General features: G+C 40.3%; 1 protein-coding gene across 4 annotated transcripts in view; it reads right to left on the reverse strand.

The window, feature by feature from the left end:
* Positions 1-575: 575 nt before the first annotated feature.
* LOC124796427 (PAN2-PAN3 deadenylation complex subunit PAN3) overlaps positions 576-21,663 on the reverse strand; it is a 122,382-nt gene continuing 101,294 nt past the window's right edge. For 3 of the 4 annotated variants that reach the window (XM_047260616.1, XM_047260613.1, XM_047260615.1), the window contains exons 11-12: positions 19,186-19,348; positions 576-2,755 (exon numbers count right to left, since the gene is read on the reverse strand). In XM_047260616.1, coding sequence (XP_047116572.1) covers positions 2,594-2,755; positions 19,186-19,348 — 325 coding nt within the window. In that variant the 3' untranslated portion in view covers positions 576-2,593. Of the gene's footprint in view, positions 2,756-4,356; positions 4,685-19,185; positions 19,349-21,663 lie in introns of those variants that run through there. The other variant, XM_047260614.1, reaches the window with a different exon arrangement.

Here is a 21,663-nt window from a genome sequence, read left to right on the forward strand (position 1 = left end):
TACAATAGTACGCTCAAGATCTTTGACAAATGATATATTAATCTCCCGCCATTTGCTGGAGTTCATCACCCTGTTCACATATACATAGATGCTGAGTCAGTTTTAGCAACAGAGAGATGAAAAAGCATGAAGTACTTAATACAAAGGCAGAAGTCTGATTATAGTCTTCAAGTCAGCCAAAGGCAATTGAGTGAGTGCGTGAGTGAAAATTGGCCAATGAGACAAAATGAATGAATAGTGCACCAGCATTGTCGATTCACTCTATCTACCTAACACTAATATTTGTTTATATCTTTGTACATATTAAGATGGCATGACAGATATCATTAACTGAACTATGGGTGAACAGCTGACATCATTACTCAAAACAAATGTAATAGTAATAATAATAATTATTATTATTAATATAATTATTACTATTATTATCATCTTCCAATTTATCCTCACATATTGAATTACTGATCTTCTTATTCACCAACTTTTTAGTTAGCAAATGAAAAGCATACTATGTAAGGGAATATATACGGAAGCCATGAAAGAAATTATTTTAATGTATTTACTTGTAAAATCTCTTCTTTATTTTTAAGTACAGATTAGGAGTTTGAAAAGTAGACAAACATTTTTCATCAGAACATATCTCTCACAGCTTGTTTAATAACAAGTACTGAATGTAGGCAACATAAACTTTTAAACTCTGAACTTACAGTCTCAATAATACTGCAGCAATCAGTCACATTGCAACACAACACATTTACTTTTCACTTTTTTTTAGTTCAAATCAACTGTTCATAAATGAATGAACTGACGAGAAAATTCATGATATGTATGCAAAGAGATCAGCTATATATACAATTTTTATGTTCACTTTTCATTTGAAAAATTAATGTAAGATACACATGATCCTGAAGCACATAATATCTTTTCATCAACACATTCCTTCTCATGTTTGCCCTGGAGATGGACTTGTGAATACATGGAAAAAACTGAAACCTTCCTTTATTTTGTTTTTAAATTACTGTTGTATGCCAAAATTACTGCTTTAAATAAATTCTACAAAATGTCTGATCAGACAACTACAGTCTACCATATCCTCCTTTTGCTGTATTTTCCTTTTAAGTTGCAAACATTTTTGGACACTGATGTTTCCTTGTACAATATAAGATATATTACAGCAGTTATTGACACATGATACTATTATTCCAGATCATGTATGAAATTTCAAAGAAAATTTCAAATCAGTATAAGCAAACCTCAACAAGGAATCAAAGACTGCAGATCTCTTTTGTGCGTGTCAAGGTTGCAAGAACTTGTGCTTCAGGAGCTTTACTATACTCAAAACAGCCTTTTCTTTATTGCAATAGGACTTCAAAATAAGCCTCCTGAACAACATATTTTTACACTGTGTTCTTAAACACTTTTAAACACTCGTACAAAACCACATACATTCCTGTAATAAAATATTTACAACATCAACACTGCATTCAAATAAAGCACACAATATCGCTCTTGCACCCTGGTTTGCACTTCTGGCAGATCAAGTAACATAAAATCAGCTGTTACTTGCTCTCGTTTTCAAATTTTCTCTGTCATGTATACAATCACTTTTTCTGGCCCTATTTACAAAAAAATATATATTTAGAAAAATAAACTCACAGGGGAACACCAGCTGGCAAAGAAGTGAATATATGCATGACAGAACAACTTTCTCTCTTAAAAATTTAAAGAAGAAATTGAACACTGGCGTATTATGTGGGAATGTAATTAACAGCAAAGTATTTTTGTCTCGGAAGACTTCTCCTTTCTCACTTTAATTAAAGATGTAAAAACACGCAAAATAATATTTTTTCTTACTCAGAACTTTTGAAACTATTCTGAAAATCATTCCAAATTGTTTATTATGGAACATGATTGTTCATGTAGAGTTTTAATGCAAGGCAGGAACAGAACTTCTATCTGAACAACATGGCCACAATACAATTTACATGTAGAAGAGACACATAATTACTACTCTTGTGCATAGGCTGAAACTAATTTCAAAATAACACAAAAAATGTAACAAGGTACATCAATATCAGAATCAAACACAAATACTGTGTTCCTGTTTGCTACATAATTGCCCATTAAATGCACAGTCACTTTGTCCCCCAATGTTTGAATGAGTAAACTGGTGAGGACAAAGTTTCTGGCAATCTCTCCAATTTAATTTTGGGGCATTTTGTGTCCTATGATTTCACTAAAAAAATGTAAGTAAAAATGCCAAAATAATTTTTTTTCATAATACATAAATAAAAATCTTGCCATAAACTTCCACAAAAAAATTATAAAAACTGAAGAGCATTCTTGACCAATGCTATGTTCTGTTGCACTGTAAGTTAAGGGTCAAAAAGGAAAAACAATAGAGGATATAAACTGTCAAAATTCATAGAATTTTAGGCATTTTCCTGCAACAAGATATAAATATACTGGTTCAAATAATAATAATGGTGATGTTGCAGTTCCTCATAAATACATTCAGAACCACTGAAAGGGGACTGAAACAAAACTGATCAAAGGAGATATGCTGAATATGTTTCTTTTTTACTTTTTTTTATTTTTATGACACTGGATCTGGTTTAGCAGCAGTGGCAACTGTGGCTGAAGTGGGAACAGTAGCAGCAGCTGCTAGAATTTCATCAAATGACTGCTCTAAGCAATGCTTAAGCTCAGCATAGCTGACAACTAGTACACTCTGCTCATCACGTGACATCAGGCATATCTGCAACAAGAAATCTCTCTTAAGCAAATTTTCAAATATTTTCTTTGCCTCATAAGACTATTGCAAAATGGTGAAGAGTGTATCAAAATTTTTAAATTCAAACTAAAGCTACTGAAAGGTTGGTAACAATTTTGCGTAATGTAGAAAGCTTGACAAGCATACACTATCCATAACCGGAAGGCCAGAGGTTATACGGGCAGCTGAAGGGAGGGGGGGGGGGGAGGGGGGGGGAGGGGGAGGAGGGGAAAGCAGGAAGTAGTAATAAAAGGGAGAAACAGAAAACCACAATCCTCTATATGGGAATAAAAATTAAGAGGGGGGTTGGGGGGGGGGGGACACTTGCTATAATTTAATACTATATATTAATTTCTAATTCAGTTAGTTACTTTTCAAATGACTAATAGAATTTCTTTATTTCAATCACAGATTACTACTGTTAGCTTGATAAGTATGCGAGAGCATGATAACTCAAACAATGGAAAATCCAGGACGGAATGTAACAATAACAGAGAAGGAAAGTTGCTACTCACCATATAGTGGAGATGCTGAGTTGCAATAGGCACAATAAAAAGATTCACACACACATAGCTTTCAGCCGTTAAGGCCTTTGTCAGCATTAGCACACACACACACACACACACACACACACACACACACACACGCACACGCACACGCACACGCACGCACAACTTGCACACACGACTGCAGTCTCAGAGAGCTGAAACTACCAGCTCTCTGAGACTGCAGACGTGTGTGCAAGTTGCGTTTGCATGAGTGTGTGTATGCGTGTGTGTATGTATGTCTACTGCTGACAAAGGTCTTAATGGCCGAAAGCTATGAGAGCATGATAACTGTTATGTTAAGTTAAGCTAAAGTTTTACTGGAGTATTCAGAAATTGACGTTCATTTTGCACTGGCATTACTACTGTTACACTGTTTAACTATAGGGGATGGAGCAGCTTCAATCTTTTAATAAAATATAGCTCACCAATTTCAACAACATTTAAACTTTCCTTATTTGTGCAGTGAATGATAATTACAGCACTAACATGAATTCCATTACTGTACTCTAGTTATTGTCCCCACTAACTACACGTAGAATGCACAAAAGTATGACTTTTGGGGAGAAAGACAGTAAATGGGCAGCGAATCATATTACCACAGAGAGGTAGACAGCACCAAATTTCTCTTCTCCAGAAACACTTTCTTGCCATAGCTATGCTACATTTTATATCCTCTCTACTCAGGAGCTATCTCCAGATAATTTGTATTGTGAATCTGATAAACATTCCTTCAAGAACTGTTTCTGCTTGTTTCATGTTAGTTGCTTGTTGAAGAAGTATGTTTATGTCAATAAATGTTGTGGCAAGAAGTGAGGGTTACAACATGTGGTCCTACAGTATTTTAAATACAACAACGTTTTCAATCTGAACTCTTTCTGGATTTATTTATTTCACAATCATAAGTTTGGAATGTGTGACGTTTTCAAGTGAAACAATAAGAAGTGCGTAAAACATATTATTTATTAATTGGAAAAGTGCACTGAGATTGAGCATTAATAGGCAAGTTTACACAGGTTTTAGTTTTTGCTATAGTCTGTCACAGTTTTCATTCTCTTTGCACACATTATAATGGTATTTGTTACTTATCTGTCTGAAGTTCAGTCGGTTTGTGGAATTTGTTGTTGGTATGTATTTTACGACGAAATGCCTGTTATATGTCTCTCGTTCCTAACCTAACTCGTCTCTCGTTCCTTAAACCTAACTAACCTAAGGACATCACACACATCCATGCCCAAGGCAGGATTCGAACCTGCGACCGTAGCAGCAGTGCGGTTCCAGACCGAAGCACCTAGAACCGCTCGGCCACACCGGCCGGTTGAATTTGCAGAAAACATCCTGTTACTTTAATGTGAGACTGGGGCAGTCACTGTAAAAATTTCAACAAGAAAACGGTGAGACAACATGTTATCCTTCTATATGTACCACACACTCCACTACTCTCTGCCATTTATAAAGATTTAATGTGTCAGTTCGGATGCATGATTTTATAACTGTTTCAAACCAAGCTGTATTATTTAAGGCAATCATCATGAGCACATACAATGAAGACAGAGTTAATAAGCCTTAAGGTCAATATAAATGTCTAGTCATAGCGGATAAATGCAGAAAATTACATAACTAATCATTACTAATTTGAAACAAGAAGAATATATTAATAAACTGTTTGGTTGGTTGAGTGGATTCCTGTTCACATATTAGAGCAGACCACTCTGAATGTATGTTCCACAAATTTATCCTTGCAACACAGTTGTTTGGCAGCCATTTTACAAAAGCCTCATGCAAAGGATGTTATTTGTGCTAGGAATATACACCATTTAAATTCAGCAATTACAAGAAAAGAAGAAGAAAAGTAGAATGGCCACTAAATTTAGCATCTAAGAAGTGATTATTTACTTTTAATTTGAAACATACATTACACAAACATACATTAAATTTGCCAAGTTTATGGGAGTCTCAATAATGAGTGAATCAATGACTGATGAGTGGACATGATTGCAGGATTAGAGAAAATTATCTATGAAGTGTGAACTGACTTTCATGAAGATTAAGATGACAATGACTGACTAAAACAAATGTCACCAGTGAGTCACCTTAAGTATTTCCAAACTGAGTCTGTGCAACAAATAATACCTCTTTTAGCAATGGAATCACTTATGTAGGAAGGTACATATTTCGATGTACAGTAAACAGTTCTGGTAAACGTGCACTTATGGTATCTGCAGCTGCTGTGCTGCGTGCTGATGGTAACAGCTCACTTGTTGAACAATGGGAATTAAATAAGACAAACCTTGAGTCAGTTGTTGGTTGCCAATCAAAATGCTCATTCATAATTTCCTGTGGTTAGTAAATAAAGTCAGCTGGTATTTTGTTCTGTTAGGCTACGCTGTAACCACAATGTCGAAATTTTTGGCAAACTCAGAAATGAAATGTACAAGTAGGTTATTGCAATGGTGAATGTATATCTCGGACTACATTACACATAAATCAATTATGGCAATTGTATTTTTGTGTCGAGATTCACTGGCTTCGCCAATTCTCAGGCAAATTATCACAGTCCGTCCTAGCTTACACCTCAGACTACACTATAGGTAGTTTAGTTTTTTCCCAGTTATCAAATATGAAAATAAGCAAGAAACCTTGAAATTATAATTACCAGGTAAGTAAAACTACTACTAGCATTTTCAATACCAAAAACAAATGTAATCAACTTGTACATTCTGTCAAAGAAGATCGCTGGATTCGGCAACTCTCAATAACTAGTGCATACTATCACCTGACTGACTACAACCAACATCAATGCAAGAACTGCTCACACAGCAAATGTACATCAACCACAATTCTTTTTACACTGCATTTGATATCACTCTCTGGATGAGGCTCAATTAATTATCATTCGTGCAGGTATCAATAAACTATTTGTTTGAAATTATTTGATTATGTTCCCTGAAAATCTTTAACTGTAGTCAAATCTCTACTTACTGATATGAAATTTATGATTTACTTAGTCAACTCCTCTCAGCTATTCACAGAAAAATCTCTCATGCATTAAATTTGGTAATGTACAGTGAATGTATGCGTGGCACATATTAAATAATAGGTATGTATAAATGAGCAAAGTAAATTAGTCTGAGTGAAGAAACATAGTATGGGACACTTAAAAAAAAATAAATAAATTTACAAGGTATGTAGTCAAATGGCTGTAAATGACTAGAAACTTGCTTAAAATCTAATTTTGGATAACTATCAATGCCATTCATATGGAAAACAGTGCGACCACTACAGTAACTGGGAAATCAGTGTCCTACCCTTACTGTATTGCAGTCAGACACACACTGTTAGTAAGACTGTCATAGACATAAGAAAGTGGAAGGCAATTAGCCTTGTAAACATTTTTAAGCTGTAGCATGAAAAGGTACATTGATTTTCCACTATGGGTAACGAAGATGTAATTGGATATGAAAAGGATAATTGCTGCTCACCATACAGCGAAGATTCTGAGCTGCAAAAAGGCACAACAAAAAGACTGTCAGAAAGTTAGGTTTCAGCCAACACGGCCTTTGTCAAAAGTAGACACCACACACAGATGTACACACTCACCACAAACGCAACTAACGTACACGTGACCACAATCACTGGTAGCTGGAGACGCACTGCAAGCAGCAGGGTGTTGTGGGAGAGGCAACCGGGTGGGGTTAAGGAGGAGGCTGGGGCAGGGGGGGGGGGGGGGAGGAGGGACAGCAGAGCAGATAGGTGCAGTCGGGAGGTTAGACAGAGGGTGGGGGGAGATGGGGGTTATCGGAAAAGGAAAGAAGTAAAAAGACTTATTTTATTTCAATAAGACGAAACATTTCGTTACAAAAATATGCATTTTCTCGGAGTCACAAGACAGATTTAAAATACCTTCACTCATTTCAGAAATAACCTCAGAAAAAAATAGTCCCCTTGAAAGAATTGTATAAGGCAGGGAAAACTTGTGTAAACCAATACTATATGTGACCGCCAATAAAATTTTGGTTCTACTTTGTTCATTATTGTTGGTTATTACCCTTTGTGGAATGTCTATTATTTTACAGGTATTGCGTGATTTTCTTTTGAGAAATATATGAGCACATAGCATACAAACTGCCAGCGACTGGCACAATTTTCTTCTTCTACTGTCCACGCTTTCTAATATATAAACTACTTCCGAAGTGCCAAAATGTATTACGATAAATAAAATGTCTATAAAATGCTGCACTGTACAACATACTTGCGGTGAGACAGTCACAATTCTCAGGCCTCTGGCCTGCCAAGGATCACATCTGTCCTGGGTCTATATATAAACCATGAAATTCCGCCGTATTGTGCCACACAAAAACAGACCTGGTCTGCAGTCAGAATGGTGAGACTACATTCTATGGGCAGGGCCTGCACATTAATGGGAAATGATGGGCTTCAGATTGGAAGGCCCGATCCATTACAGATACCTGCAGAAATGACCTGGGTTTATGCCACACACATAGCAGCAACTTGTGCCAACGTACCCATGGGCTTCCTAGAGGAATCCTTCCTAAACACACAGAATCCTAAATCCCTCACCTGGTTAACATTTATTGATGACATCTTCATGATCTGGATTGATGGTGAGGACACCCTATCCACATTCCTCCAGCGACTCAACACCTTCTCCCCCACTCGCTTCACCTGCTCCTACTCAACCCATCAAGCCACCTTCCTCGATGCTGACCACCTCAAAGATGGTTATATCAGTACCTCTGTCCAAATCAAATCTACCAGCCACCAGCAATACCTCCACTTCGACAGCTGCCACACATTCCATACCAAGAAATACCTTCCATACAGTGTAGCCACCTGTGGCCATCGCATCTGTAGTGACAAGCGATCCCTTTCAAAATATGTCCAGGGTCTCACTGAGGCCTTTAGAGATTGTAATTATCCTCCCAACCTTACACAAAAACAAATCTCCCACATCTTATCTTTCCAGTCACCGAACACCTCCCAAAGTCCCAAAGTCCCACCGCCCGACCACAGAGAAGCTTTCCCCTTGTGACTCGGTACTACCCAGGACTGGAGCAACTGAATTACAATCTCCACCAGGGTTTCGAGTGCCTCTCGCCATACCCTGAAATAGGAAATTCCCTACCCACCATCCTTACCACTCCTCCACCAATTGTATTCTGCTGCCCACCAAGTGTACACAATATCCTCATCATCCTTACACAACCACTGCTTCCAGCCCCTTACCTCACAGCCCATATCCCTGTAACAAGACCTAGATGCAAGATCTGTCCCATACATCCTTCCACCACCATCTACTCCAGTCCTGTCACAAATATCACCTATTCCATCAAAGGCAGGGCTACCTGCGAAACCAGCCATGTGATCTACTAGCTAAGCTGCAACCACTGTGCTGCATTCTACGAGGACATAACATCCAACAACCTGTTTGCCAGCATGACAGCATGATTGGCCACTGACAAATGTGGCCAAGAATCAACTGGACCACCCTGCTGCTGAGTACGTCACACAACAGAATGTCCTTCACTTCAGTGCTGCTTCACAGCCTGTGCCATCTGTATTCTTCCCACCAACACCAGCTTCTCTGAACTGCGCAGGTGGAAACACCCCCTGCAATATATCCTACATTCCCGTAACCCTCCTAGCCTCAACCTTTGTTAGTCATTGTCCTTACCCATCCAACCCCGTTCCCCTTTCCCATTCCTCCACAACACAGCACTCATTCCACCAAAGCACCCAGTCTTTTACTTCTCTCCTTTCCTGCTAAGGCCCCCCCCCCCCCCCCCCCGACCTCCCTCCCCTGCCCCGCCCTCTGTCTAACATTCCGAATGCACCTGGCTGCCTCACACCACCTCTTCCCTGCACGCTTGTAGCAGCACTTTACCATCCCCACCCCCTAACCTGCTATCCTTCCCCCTCCCTGCCCTAGCCTCCTCTTACCCCCACCTGGATGCCTCTCTCGTAATACCCTGCTGCTCCCAGTCTGGCTCTAGCTATCGGGGTCAGTGGTCATGTGTGGACTGGAGATATGGTGTGAGCAATACAGTAACAGTCACAGTGACAATGCCAATGACGTCATGGGGGCAAGATACAACTTATTATACAATCACACTATTGTAATCTGTTAAATGACACAGACTGTTTGTGGATTTCGGCTTTTTCAGTGCACTTGTGATGTTCTGAATGATGAAGTACTTTTGTCCTGCATGGCTACTGTAAACAAGAGTACAACATAAAATACACTGTTTATCAGAAGCATCGTACTAATTTCACAACTGGCTCTTGGACTTGCACTATTAATTTCCAATAGTAACTACAGTACTTTGAGAAACAAAATTTGATAAGAAGGGGTTGGAAAGTGTACAGAAATACATAGGTGAGTAAGACTGGATAATAGGAAGTCCTAGATCCTGATCAGACGTTACTTCACTATCCGATATCGTGGTAAAGAACCAGTGGAACAAGGCAACTAATTTATTCTTAGTGGGACATCCATAACTGTTACTTGGATTGTTCATACAGAATAAAAACCACTGCAACTGAAATTTCAGAGTTCCTTTATTTGGATAAATGCATGTACATTATAAGGGTTTCAGGACACTAATCCCATCTTCAGGTGCTATTTAATTGTCTACGACACTACTGCACAAGTCACGTACCAAAACTGAAAAATTCAATAGTAGTATGAGAGAACGTGTGAGGAGACATGAGAAATGTGGGATCATCCAGTAAGACTCTAGACGAATAGGGCGTAACAGACAAAACAGAACTAAATCCATAAGTATGCACACTCAGATGGAAAAATATAATCTGATGACCTATTATATTTTATAGATTTAGTCCTGTTTTTTCGGTTAGGCCGTTTTTGCCTCAGGTCTTACTGGATGACCCCACATTTTTCATGCTTTACCTGCACAGTCTCTCTCATATTGCTGGATACATATGGTAATTTTTCTACATGACTTGTCATCCACAATTAAGTAGCACCTGAAGATGAGATTAGTGTCCTGAAACCCGGGTAGTGTACATGCCTTTATTCAAATAAAGGAACTTAAAATTACAACTGCTGCAGATTTTATTCACATAGGTAACACTTGGTTCAAGAATCATGAAAGAAGGTTATATACGTGGAAGAGGCCTGGAGACACTCGAAGATTTCAGACAGATTATATAATGGTAAGACAGAAATCTAGGAACCAGGTTTTAAATTGTAAGACATTTCCAGGGGAAGATGTGGACTCTGACCACTATTTACTGGTTATGAACTGTAGAGCGAAATTGAAAAAACTGCAAAAATGTAGTAATTTAAGGAGATGGGACCTGGATAAACTGAAAGAACCAGAGGTTGTAGAGAGTTTCAGAGAGAGCATTAGGGAACGATTGACAAATACAGCAGAAAGAAACACAGTAGAAGAAGAATGGGTAGCTTTGAGAGATGAAATAGTGAAGGTCGCAGAGAACCAAGTAAGTAAAAAGATGAGGGCCAGCAAAAATCCTTGGGTAACAGGAGAGATATTGAATTTATTTGATGAAAGGAGAAAATATAAAAATGCAGTAAATTAAGCAAGTGAAAAGGAATACAAACATCTCAAAAACGAGACTGACAAGGAGTACAAAATGGGTAAGCAAGGATGGCTAGAGGACAGTTGTAAGGAGGTACAGGCATATTATCACTAGGGGTAAGATAGATACTGCCTACAGAAAAATTAAAGAGACCTTTGGAGAAAAGACAACCACCTGTACGAATATCAAAAGCTCAGATGGAAAACCAGTCCTAAGCAAAGATGGGAAAGCAGAAACATGGATGGAGTACACGAGGGGGGACCTAAAAGTAACTGGAATTTCTTTCTAGAAAGCATATACTTTATTGTTTTCAAATACAATCTTAATCTCCTTCAAAGTACTCTCCATTAGCTTTAATACACTTGTCCAAACGTCCAGTCCAGTGTTCGAAGCACCTTTTAAATACGTCCTCTTTGACGCCTGCTATCACTTTCATGACATAGCATTTTACGTCTTCCACATTCGCAAAACGCTTCCCTCTCAAGTCTCTTTTCATCCTCGGGAATAGGAAGAAGTCCAAGGGTGCTAAATTCGGTGAATAGGGCATATGACATAGCAGTTTACGTCTTCCACATTCGCAAAACGCTTCCCTCTCAAGTCTCTTTTCATCCTCGGGAATAGGAAGATGTCCGAGGGTGCTAAATTCGGTGAATAGGGCATGTGGGTCAAGGTAGTTGTCTTCGTTGAGGCCAAAAACTGGCGAACACTGCGAGCCGTGTGGGCGGGAGCGTTGTCGTGATGCAGGAACCACATGCCAGAATCCCACAAAGCCGGAGGTTTTCGCGAAAAACTTCTGCGAAGCCGTTTCATAACCTCCAAATAGAATTGTTGGTTTACTGTCTGGTTTTCAGGGGCAAATTCAGAGTGTACGATCCCTTTGATGTCAAAAAAAACAGATCAACATCATTTTCACATTCAATTTCACTTGTGGAGCTTTTTTTGGTCGAGGTGAGTCAGGTGACTTCCATCGTGATGACTGTTGTTTACTTTCTGGATCGTACCCATAGCACCATGACTCACCAACTGTAATGATTTTGTTGAAAAAAAGTGGATCATCTTTGAACACGTCCTTCATTTCGAGACAGGCTTGAACGCGATGATCCCTTTGATCTCGGGTAAGAAGCTTCGGCACGAATTTTGCTGCCACTCTTTGCATCCCCAAATCGATGGTAAAGATGCGCTGAATTGAGCTCCAGGACAACCCGGACAAGTTCTCGAGTTGGTCGATTGTTCTGCGGTGATCTTCACTGATGAGATCACAGATTTTGTCGATGTTGTCTTCACTTTGAGCAGTTGAAGGTCGACCGAAACGGGGCTGATCTTCAACCACCAGTTCTCCCTTTTTAAACCAAGAAAACCATTCGTACACTTGCGCTTTACTAAGAGCATGGTCTTTGTAGGCTGTCGGAATCATCACAACAGTTTCTGCTGTGTTCTTGCTGAACAAGAAACAAATCTTCACTGCCGCACAGTGTTCATAAGAACTAGCCATTTCCTTGTGTCACGTCGGCACTGTACGCACACTCAAAGAACTGCCAAGGAAACCACACTTCTCACTGTTGGGTGACGCCGCGTGGCAGAATGACTCAGCAGAGCTCCTACTACAACCGTCTGGCGGCGCAACCTGCTACTACAAGTACACGATGTGCAGCATTACGATTCCGGTTACTTTTGGGCCCCCCTTGTATAAAAGGTCTATATAAGAGTGATGTCCTCCGGGCAATATTATGGAAATGGAAGAGGACGTAGTTGAAGATGAGATGGGAGATATGATACTGTGTGATGAATTTGACAGAGCACTGAAAGACCTAAGTCAAAAAAAGACCTCAGGAATAGACAACATTCCATTAGAGCTACTGATAGCCTTGGGAGAGACAGCCATGACAAAACTGTCATGGTGAGCAAGATATACGAGACAGGTTAAATACCCTCAGATTTCAAGAAGAATATAATAATTCCAATCCCAAAGAAATCAGGTGCCGACAGGTATGAAAATTATCGAACTATCAGTTCAATAAGTCATAGATGCAAAATAGTAACACAAATTCTTTACAGATGAATCGAAGAACTGGTAGAAGCCAAACTTGAGGAAGATGAGTTTGAATTCCGTAGAAATGTTGGAACACGCGAGGCAATACTGACCCTACGACTTACCTTAGAAGACAGATTAAGGAAAGGCAAACCTATGTTTCTAGCAATTGTAGACTTGGAGAAAGCTGTTGACAATGTTGACTGGAATACTCTCTTTCAAATTCTAAAGGTGGCAGTGGTAAAATACAGGGAGCGAAAGGCTATTTACAATTTACAATCAGATGGCAGTTATAAGAGTAGATGGGCATGAAAGGGAAGCAGTGGTTGAGAAGGGAGTGAGGCAGGGTTGTAGTCTATCCTCTATGTTATTCAATCTGTATATTGAGCAAGCCGTAAAGGAAACAAAACAAAAATTTGGAGTAGGAATTAAAAACCAAGGGGAAGAAATAAAAACATTGAGGTTTGCCAATGACATTGTAATTCTGTCAGAGACAGCAAAGGACCTGGAAGAGCAGTTGAACAGAATGGACGGTGTCTTGAAAGGAGGATATAAGATGAACATCAATAAAATCAAAAGAAGGATACTGGAATGTAGTCGAATGAAGCCTGGTGATGCTGAGGAAATATGATTACGAAATGAGACACATATGGTAGTAGATGAGTTTTGCTATTTGGGGAGCAAAATAACTGATGATGGTCAAAATAGGGAGGACATAAAATGTAGGAAAGCGTTTCTGAAGAAGAGAAATTTGTTAACTTTTAGTATGGATTTAAGTGTCAGGAAGTCTTATCTGAAAGTATTTGTAAGGAGTGTAGCCATGTATGGAAGTGAAACTTGGACAATAATCAGTTTAGACAAGAAGAGGATAGAAGCTTTCGAAATGTGGGGCTAGAGAAGAATGCTGAAGATTAGACGGGTAGATCACATAATTAATGAGGAGGTACTGAATAGTATTGGGGAGAAGAGGAAATTGTGGCACAACCTGACTAAAAGAAGGGACCGGTTGATAGGACACATTCCGAGGCATCAGAGGATCACCAATTTAGTACTGGAAGGGATTGTGGAGGGTAAAAATCGTAAAGGTGTGTGACAGCATAGTTGCTCTGGACAACTTCCATCATCTTCGCATTTCAGTGAAGAATATAACGTTTTTGGTATGAGTATCACAATGGGCATGACTCGCAGCAAGACTGAGGAAGACCACATTTTTATGTAGAAACAGCTGTGGCAGATATTAACATATTCATTAAAAATGAAGGTACATCCAGGAAGGAGGTTAGCGAACAAGGTTTACATTCGTTTGCAGGAAACACAGGTTGACAACTTGCACAGAAAGTAGCTAACAACCACGTTGAAGTGAGAAAAATTAGAGAAACAGATTGTTGTATGTGGACACATAACCAAGAATGTTAGAACAACTTTATTAGACCGTGGCATGTGCACTAATCACCATAATACAAGCTGAACACAATAATAAGATCCAGCAAGTGTATGCAAACAGTAATAACATGATAACTGAATGTGAGTTTAGTGCAGCAGGGTTTAAATAGGCACTCGCCTGTCTCGGGCTCTGTCGGAAGTTTACAGTGTTAATCTTTTGCGACCCACTTTTGTGTATGACAACACACTGCTCATGCGCTCGGCTTTCAAGTGTATGCACATTACTTCATTCGTCTACTCTTGAGGAAACGCTCGGATTCACAAGGTGTCCATGGAGTCTTCCTCTGCGAGGTTCTGACTGAGATGACGTGCTGATACTGGGAAATATGGTCGGAAGTACTTGGGGCACAGGCAGCATCACAGTCCGCCTTCTTGAGTCAAACCATACAGTAAGATGGGTCACGTCAGCACAAGCTCCATGTCCACATCAGGTCCAAAGCCTGTTGGTGGTGGTGGTGGTGGTGGTGGTGGTGCCCCCACAAGTCGCATCCGAGGTGGAGGAGACAGCTCCAGTATGAATAGCAGCTGAATCATTACTGGCAGCATTATTGAAGAAGCTGTGCCAGGTTCATCCACTGGTGATGGGGGTCCCCTTGTATGTTGTGGCAGGGATCCAGTCGCATCAGGGGATCCATCGAGTAACACAGACTGGTGTGGTGACATCGGTGTCCCAGCCTGGGTTGTTTGGTCATCCACGTGCATGTGCGACTGGTCGTAATGATGTGCACTGAGGCCCTCCTCCATTCAGATGTCAGAGACGGTGACCATGGCATCAGGGGATGACAGTGGGAATTCAGTTTGGGCAGGCCGGAAATGGGACGACGGCTGCACGGGTTGGCGTCCCTGACATGGGCTGCACGACCGGCAGGAGCGTCCGGGGTTGATGCCTGTGGAGTAGTTCAAGGGGTCTGTTGTTGTCGAATGGCGTGAACTGATAGGAAGACAGAAACTGATCCAAGGCAACATCAGACAGGGACTGAGTTGTTCACTTTTTTATTTGTGTTCTGAATGTTCTAAATAACCTTTCAGCTTCACTGTTGGACTGCAGGTGTAAGGGCGGGGCAAAAATGTGGTGAATCCTGTGGGTGATGCAAAGCAGGCAAGCTCCTGTGACACAAACTGAGGGCTGTTACTGGAGCCCAACATTGCCGGAAGTTGTCCTATGGAAAAAATTTTTGAGGGGGCTGCCACCGAGCCAGAGGCCAAAGTTGATGGGTAACATACAACATATAGGAACTGAGAGAATGCTTCAATAAGTATTAGGCAGTACATATTTAGGAAAGAGCCAACAAAATTGATGTGGCAACGGTCCCAGGCCTGCGAAGGCTGCGGCCACGAGGAGATCACCACCTGCGGGGCAGCTTGCAGTGATGCACATTGAGAACATGCTGTAAACATGACTAGTGATGTCACCATCCAAACCAGGCCAAAAAAACATGAGGGCAGGCTAAAACCTTTGTGTGTGACACCCCCACTGATCAGCATGTAGCAATTGAATGATCTCTGAATTGAAAGCCAAGGGAACCACTATGAGAGGAGCTGAATAGTCCAAATCAAGGAGCAGAACATCATCAATGACAGAGAAACAATGTCAAGACACACAGTAGTTATGGAGGCGGCTGGATGCCCACACCCGCAGTGGAGGCACCTCTCGCCAGCCACATTGTACGCAATGTGTCACATTCTGTAAAATCGGATCAGTAACATTAGCCTGCACGACCTGAGCACCAGATTAGAAAACCATCAATAGTCTGATGAATGCATTCATCAATGTGGAAACAGACTAACTCCTCCCAATCAAAAACTGGGTCTGGACCAAAAGATGGTTGTTGACCCAGTTGGTATGTTGCGAGACAAGGAGCAGATTGTGAGACAGACTTCAGTTTGGAAAACTCTGTTTCGCACACCTGCAACCAGTGGAGAGACGTTCCCTTATGCAGCAAGGTATGTAACAGTTGGGCAACTGACGCCGTCCCCGGAAAAAACTTGTGATAATAAGCAATCTTACAGGGGAAAAAAAAGAGTTCTTTGACTCGTGTAGGATGCGGAAGAGCCACAACAGCAGAGACATTCTGACCAAGGGGTTTGATACCAGCACCAGAAAGCTTGAACCCAAGAAAAACAACACAAGGCTGAAAGAAGTGGCACTTTTTCAAATTGCATTTCAGCCTGGCAGCCAGAGTTTTTAAAAAGACAACCCCCCCCACCACCACCCACCCACACACACACACACACACACACACACACACACACACACACACATTGTCGAGATGTTCAGCACTGGAGGAGCTAGAGACCACAACATATTCAAGGTAGTTGGCACAGACCTCACGAGTTGTTCAAGAAACTGCTGGAAAATTGCCAAGGCAGTGGCCATGCCAAATGGTAACTGCAAGTACTGATACAATCCAAAAGGCGTGTAAACAATCACGAGCTGTTGAGAGACAGCATCAATGGGAAACTGGAGATCTGCATCAGAGAGGTCGATCTTGGAAAAATATTGACCACCAGTGAGCCTAGCAAAAAGTTCGTCAGAGTGTGGCGACGGATACGTGTCAATCATAGACTGTGGATTGACAAAAACTTTGAAATCGCTGCACAGATATAACTGTCCTGATAGCTTCTTCACAATGATTAAGGGAGTAGCCCATTCCATGGGTGTGATTTGTTGGATGGCCCCAGAGGCTCTGCCTCTGCCTGTGCCTTGAGCTCTGCCTTGACTCGGTGAGAGAGCACCATTGACACCAGGCAAACCTGGAAGAAATGGGGTCTGGCCGGAGGTTTCATGGGGATATGGGCTTTGAAATTATTGGCACAACCAAACCTGCAGAAAACAAGACCAGAAAAGCCAGTGAACGAACCACAGATTTATATGTGACTGGACCGAGACACTACCTAAGGTCAGAATGCTTTGTTTATGGTAGCTGACTAATGTATGTAACACTGGCACTAAAGTCCATGTACGTTTGCAAGTTGCGTAGTGATACGGCAGCACCAATGTCGACTTGCTTGTGCAAAACCTTCTGATAAATCTTGACATCAGTAAAAAGATCATTGGATGCAACAGGCACGTCCGATACATAACTGAAATTCATGTCATCATCTGCAACAGACTGTTGGAATTTTGCATTGCAAACAGGAGCAATGTGGCCTGTTTTGTTCCACTGGCAGCAAATGGAGCACTGCCTTGGACAATACAGCCTATCATGGGTGACAAAACACAACGGATAAGATGGAAGCATTGAAAACTCGCATTGTTGTTCACTACCATGCTTGCTGTGCTGCTGCTGCTGCTGTGGCCTTGGTTGCTACAGTGAGGTGGGCTAGCTGCTGCAACATTTTGCTTGCGTGCAGACCGCTGCCACCATGTCGCGCCCCCTGAAGAATGTTTACCAAACAACGATATTACGTTAAAGATATTGCCACCAAAGATAACAATAAAGGGTCTCTGAGAAGTCACAATACCCCTTAAGAAAATATACATGGGAATGTGCCCCTGACACTCCACTACCTGGGCACTTGAAATTCAAGTATTGCAGTCAACAAAGAAAGACTACATTTTAAAAAAATTGAAAATGTAAGCAAAACAATGGAAAATCCAAGATGGAATAAAGACAACATTATGAAAAGGATGAATTGCTACTTACTCTGCAGTAGAGATGTACAGTCACAGATAGGCATGACAAGAAGACTGTCACACACACGTGTGCGCGCACCAAAAGGCATCTCGAACACACATATGACAACTTTCTCTGGCTGTTGAGGCCAGCACTCCACCTTATGTTATGATATGAGCTGGGGTGTAATCACGATACCTCCCGGGACCTTAGCATGGCAGACAATTCATTACAGGCAATAATCAAATCCCATGTGGCTCGGTGAAAGTATAAGATTACAGAAGAATTGTACAAAAGTGCTGAGGAAGCCCTTTAGGGCATAGCTCATGAACTGTTCTGCAGAGTCAATGATGACATGGAAACACACAGGCCTCTGTGTACAAGGCATAATGGTGGATGCATTTATCTTCTGGATGCATACTTGTTATATGTAAGAATTTATACCTGCTATACATAAGAACTTCAACAAACAGTATACTATTTTCAACTAGGGTGTACGGGGACTTCTCAGACACACTGTATACTGTCAGTATATGGATACATTTTTGTTTTTTACATAGTGTAAGCTGCCTGCCAGCCACTGTGTTGGATCTGTACAAGAACTGATAAACTACAGGTCATGTTACATGACTGATATTTAATCGTCAGTCTTCACTCTTCTCTACCACCAACTTTATGCAGCAAGATAAATAGCTACTTTAAGGTATGTGTGGTAAAGAGCTGGTCACAAAATGGATATACCTGTTGTAAAGTTGATAATGTGATCACCATGGCTTTTGATGCAAGACTACTGCAGTGTGGATACTTAAAAAATGATGTGGAATGTCCACATCTTACCCACTATCAAGTGTGCTTATTGTCCCATTCCAAGGCATTATAATCATTTCACTGAAACTCCTCATTTACACTTTGTTGTCTAATAAGAGGAAACTGTATAACAACACTGCAACTTCTGTTTTGAGAAATATGACTGCAAATGTTGGTCATAACTGTCTGTTTCACAGCACTGTTTCTTCAGGGACCTGTGCTTCTGTAGTCTCCAGATTTGGCAATGTTCAAGAACTGATGCAGACAAATAACAACTGTGGGCCGTAGGAGAGACAGATCTCCATACTTTAAAGTCATTTTATTCAGTTTTAGCTGGGGCACTTTTCTTGTTAGCTCCCATTATTGTTCCACACTTATTTTTAAACTCACCTTGTCATGGACTCCAGCATCCAATTTATTGAGACAATGGACGACATGGGCCATGTCTATCCATGGACGTCCATCTTCAGTTACTTGGTGGTATAAGTAATCACGGAAAAGCTTCAGCATGTAACGATCCCCTGTTTCAGCCCAAGTGGGATCCATATTAAGCCTTAAAGAACAAGAAGGAAATGTTTTGTTAGCTACATTCATACAAAATATACTAATTGCAATACAATATTTTCCTGTAAAGCCAAAAGTTTTTCAAGTTCAGGCCTCTAAAAAATTACAATATATTACAAATATATAATAACTAAAGTTTACAGACAGTTCTTTCAGTTACAAACTTAAAGGGGAGAGTACGCTACAATTTATTTAGCACAGAAAACAACAGACAAAAACAATGGAGGTCCCTGATTTACAAACCTGACCTAGGAAGCTAGTAGTAGTAGTAGTAGTAGTAGTAGTAGTAGAAGAAGAAGAAGAAGAAGAAGAAGAAAATATAAATAAGTGTTACAATTGTTCTAGTTCAGTATTCTGCTTCGTCTCCTCAAAACCAAGGGCACTTTACATGGAATGGGAATAGGCTGGACACAAGGGGCAGTATAAAATAGGCTGCAGTTCATAGCAGATAGTAGTACAGTGCCCCTAAACAATATACGATTACAATAAATCTCCTATGTAGGACTCAACACAGTTTTCACAATGAGCGATCATCACAAACTCTGCTCCCTCAGCCTCTGATTATTGAATATTTGACCAGTTTTGTGACTGCAGAGAATGTTTCCAACTGAGAGAAAACAATTTATCATTCTTAATTGGCAGAATCAGAATGTTATCTTTAACGTATACATTGAAGAGGCGCTGAAAAAAGTAAGGGAAAATTCACGGACAGGTGTAGTAATTCATGGCCAACGAATAGATATGATAAGATATGCCGATGATATAGCTGTCCTGGCTGAAAGTGAAGAAGATCTTGTAGTCCTACTGAATAGAATGGATAAAGTTATGGGTGAAGAATATAATATGAGAATTAATAAAGCAAAAACAAAAGTAATGGCATGCGACAAAGAAGATCAAGTGAAAGTCCAAGCTCATGTAGGCAATGAACTGCTTGAACAAGTTGATAAATTTACTTATCTGGGCAGTGCAATTTACAGGCCATCTTTTAAGACATAAAGGACTCCTGAACACAATCATAGAGAGATATGTCGAGGGAAAAAGACCAAGAGGAAGACCACGACTGAGGTACATGGATCAAATCGTGAAAGATGTGGGATGTAACACCTATAAAGAAATGAAAAGCTGAAAGACGCACAGAATGGAGACAAGCTGCCATTGTAGCTGTTGCAAACCAATCCTTGGATTGACCACTACAGAAGAAGAAGAAGAAGAAGAAGAAGAACATTGGCAGAAATTGTTAGATGTGAAACTAACAACAGGCATGTACGTGGTATACATAAATGACACAGGCCTGTTTCCAGATGATTTACTGTATGAAAACATAGGAAGACCTGCAGAGGGTCAATGCTTGTAATTGAGCCTCTACATAAACAAAGTGGCGTTCAACCATTGAAATATCTGTCATTGTTGGAGACATCACCCAGCTGCACTCCCGTAACTTGTTTAAACAAATGTACTTTACTTTATTGCTTGTACACAGGTCAAAAGATCTGGTACTCTTATTTCACAATTTACAATCAACCATATTCCAAACTGTTAAATAACAAGCAGTATGTGTGTAACATTATAAAGAAGCAACAATATAGGGCAAGTTGTACGAAACGCAAATGACATTCTGAAATTCATTAGAAGAATACTAAAAGAAATGCAAGTCACAAAGAAAGCATGCAGCTTAGCAAATCCTATTTCAATCAATAATTACATAGTATTCATCAGTTTTGAGCCATTAGTGGATCAGACCAACAGAAGCAGCAGAAATGAATCCAAAGACGACCTGTGAGTTTTTTAACTTGTTAATTTCAGTAAGCACAAAATTGGAGATCTCATCAAAACAAATACTACAAAAGAGGTGGTGTTCACCATAGAAAATTTTACTGTTAAAATTCTGAGATCGTATTTTCATATAAAGGCTTACTGGCAGCTGTTCTTCCTGAGCACTATTCATGTACAGAACATGACACTGGGAATCTATAACCTACAATAAGTACCCTACGCCTTATACCATGAGGTAACATATGGACTACAGACATAAAGATGGAGGAAATATGTAAAGACAAAATGGATGGGCTTCTACATTTACAATGCTACACAGTTGGGGGGGGGGGGGGGGGGGGGGGAGAATAACAATTACAGAGGAAGAAATAAAAAGGAAATAAACCAAATGCTTCTGTACGGATGAGAAAAATTGGAATAGAGTAAAAATACATATTGTGAAACAGAGCTGCACTTGCATGGAAAAGCAAAAATAATCAGTGCTCACTGGTACATGAAGCTTATATGCTTGTTGTGGTAGCTTTCAATCCA

The sequence above is a fragment of the Schistocerca piceifrons genome, chromosome 4, assembly GCF_021461385.2.
Source record: "Schistocerca piceifrons isolate TAMUIC-IGC-003096 chromosome 4, iqSchPice1.1, whole genome shotgun sequence".
Taxonomy (NCBI): domain Eukaryota; kingdom Metazoa; phylum Arthropoda; class Insecta; order Orthoptera; family Acrididae; genus Schistocerca; species Schistocerca piceifrons.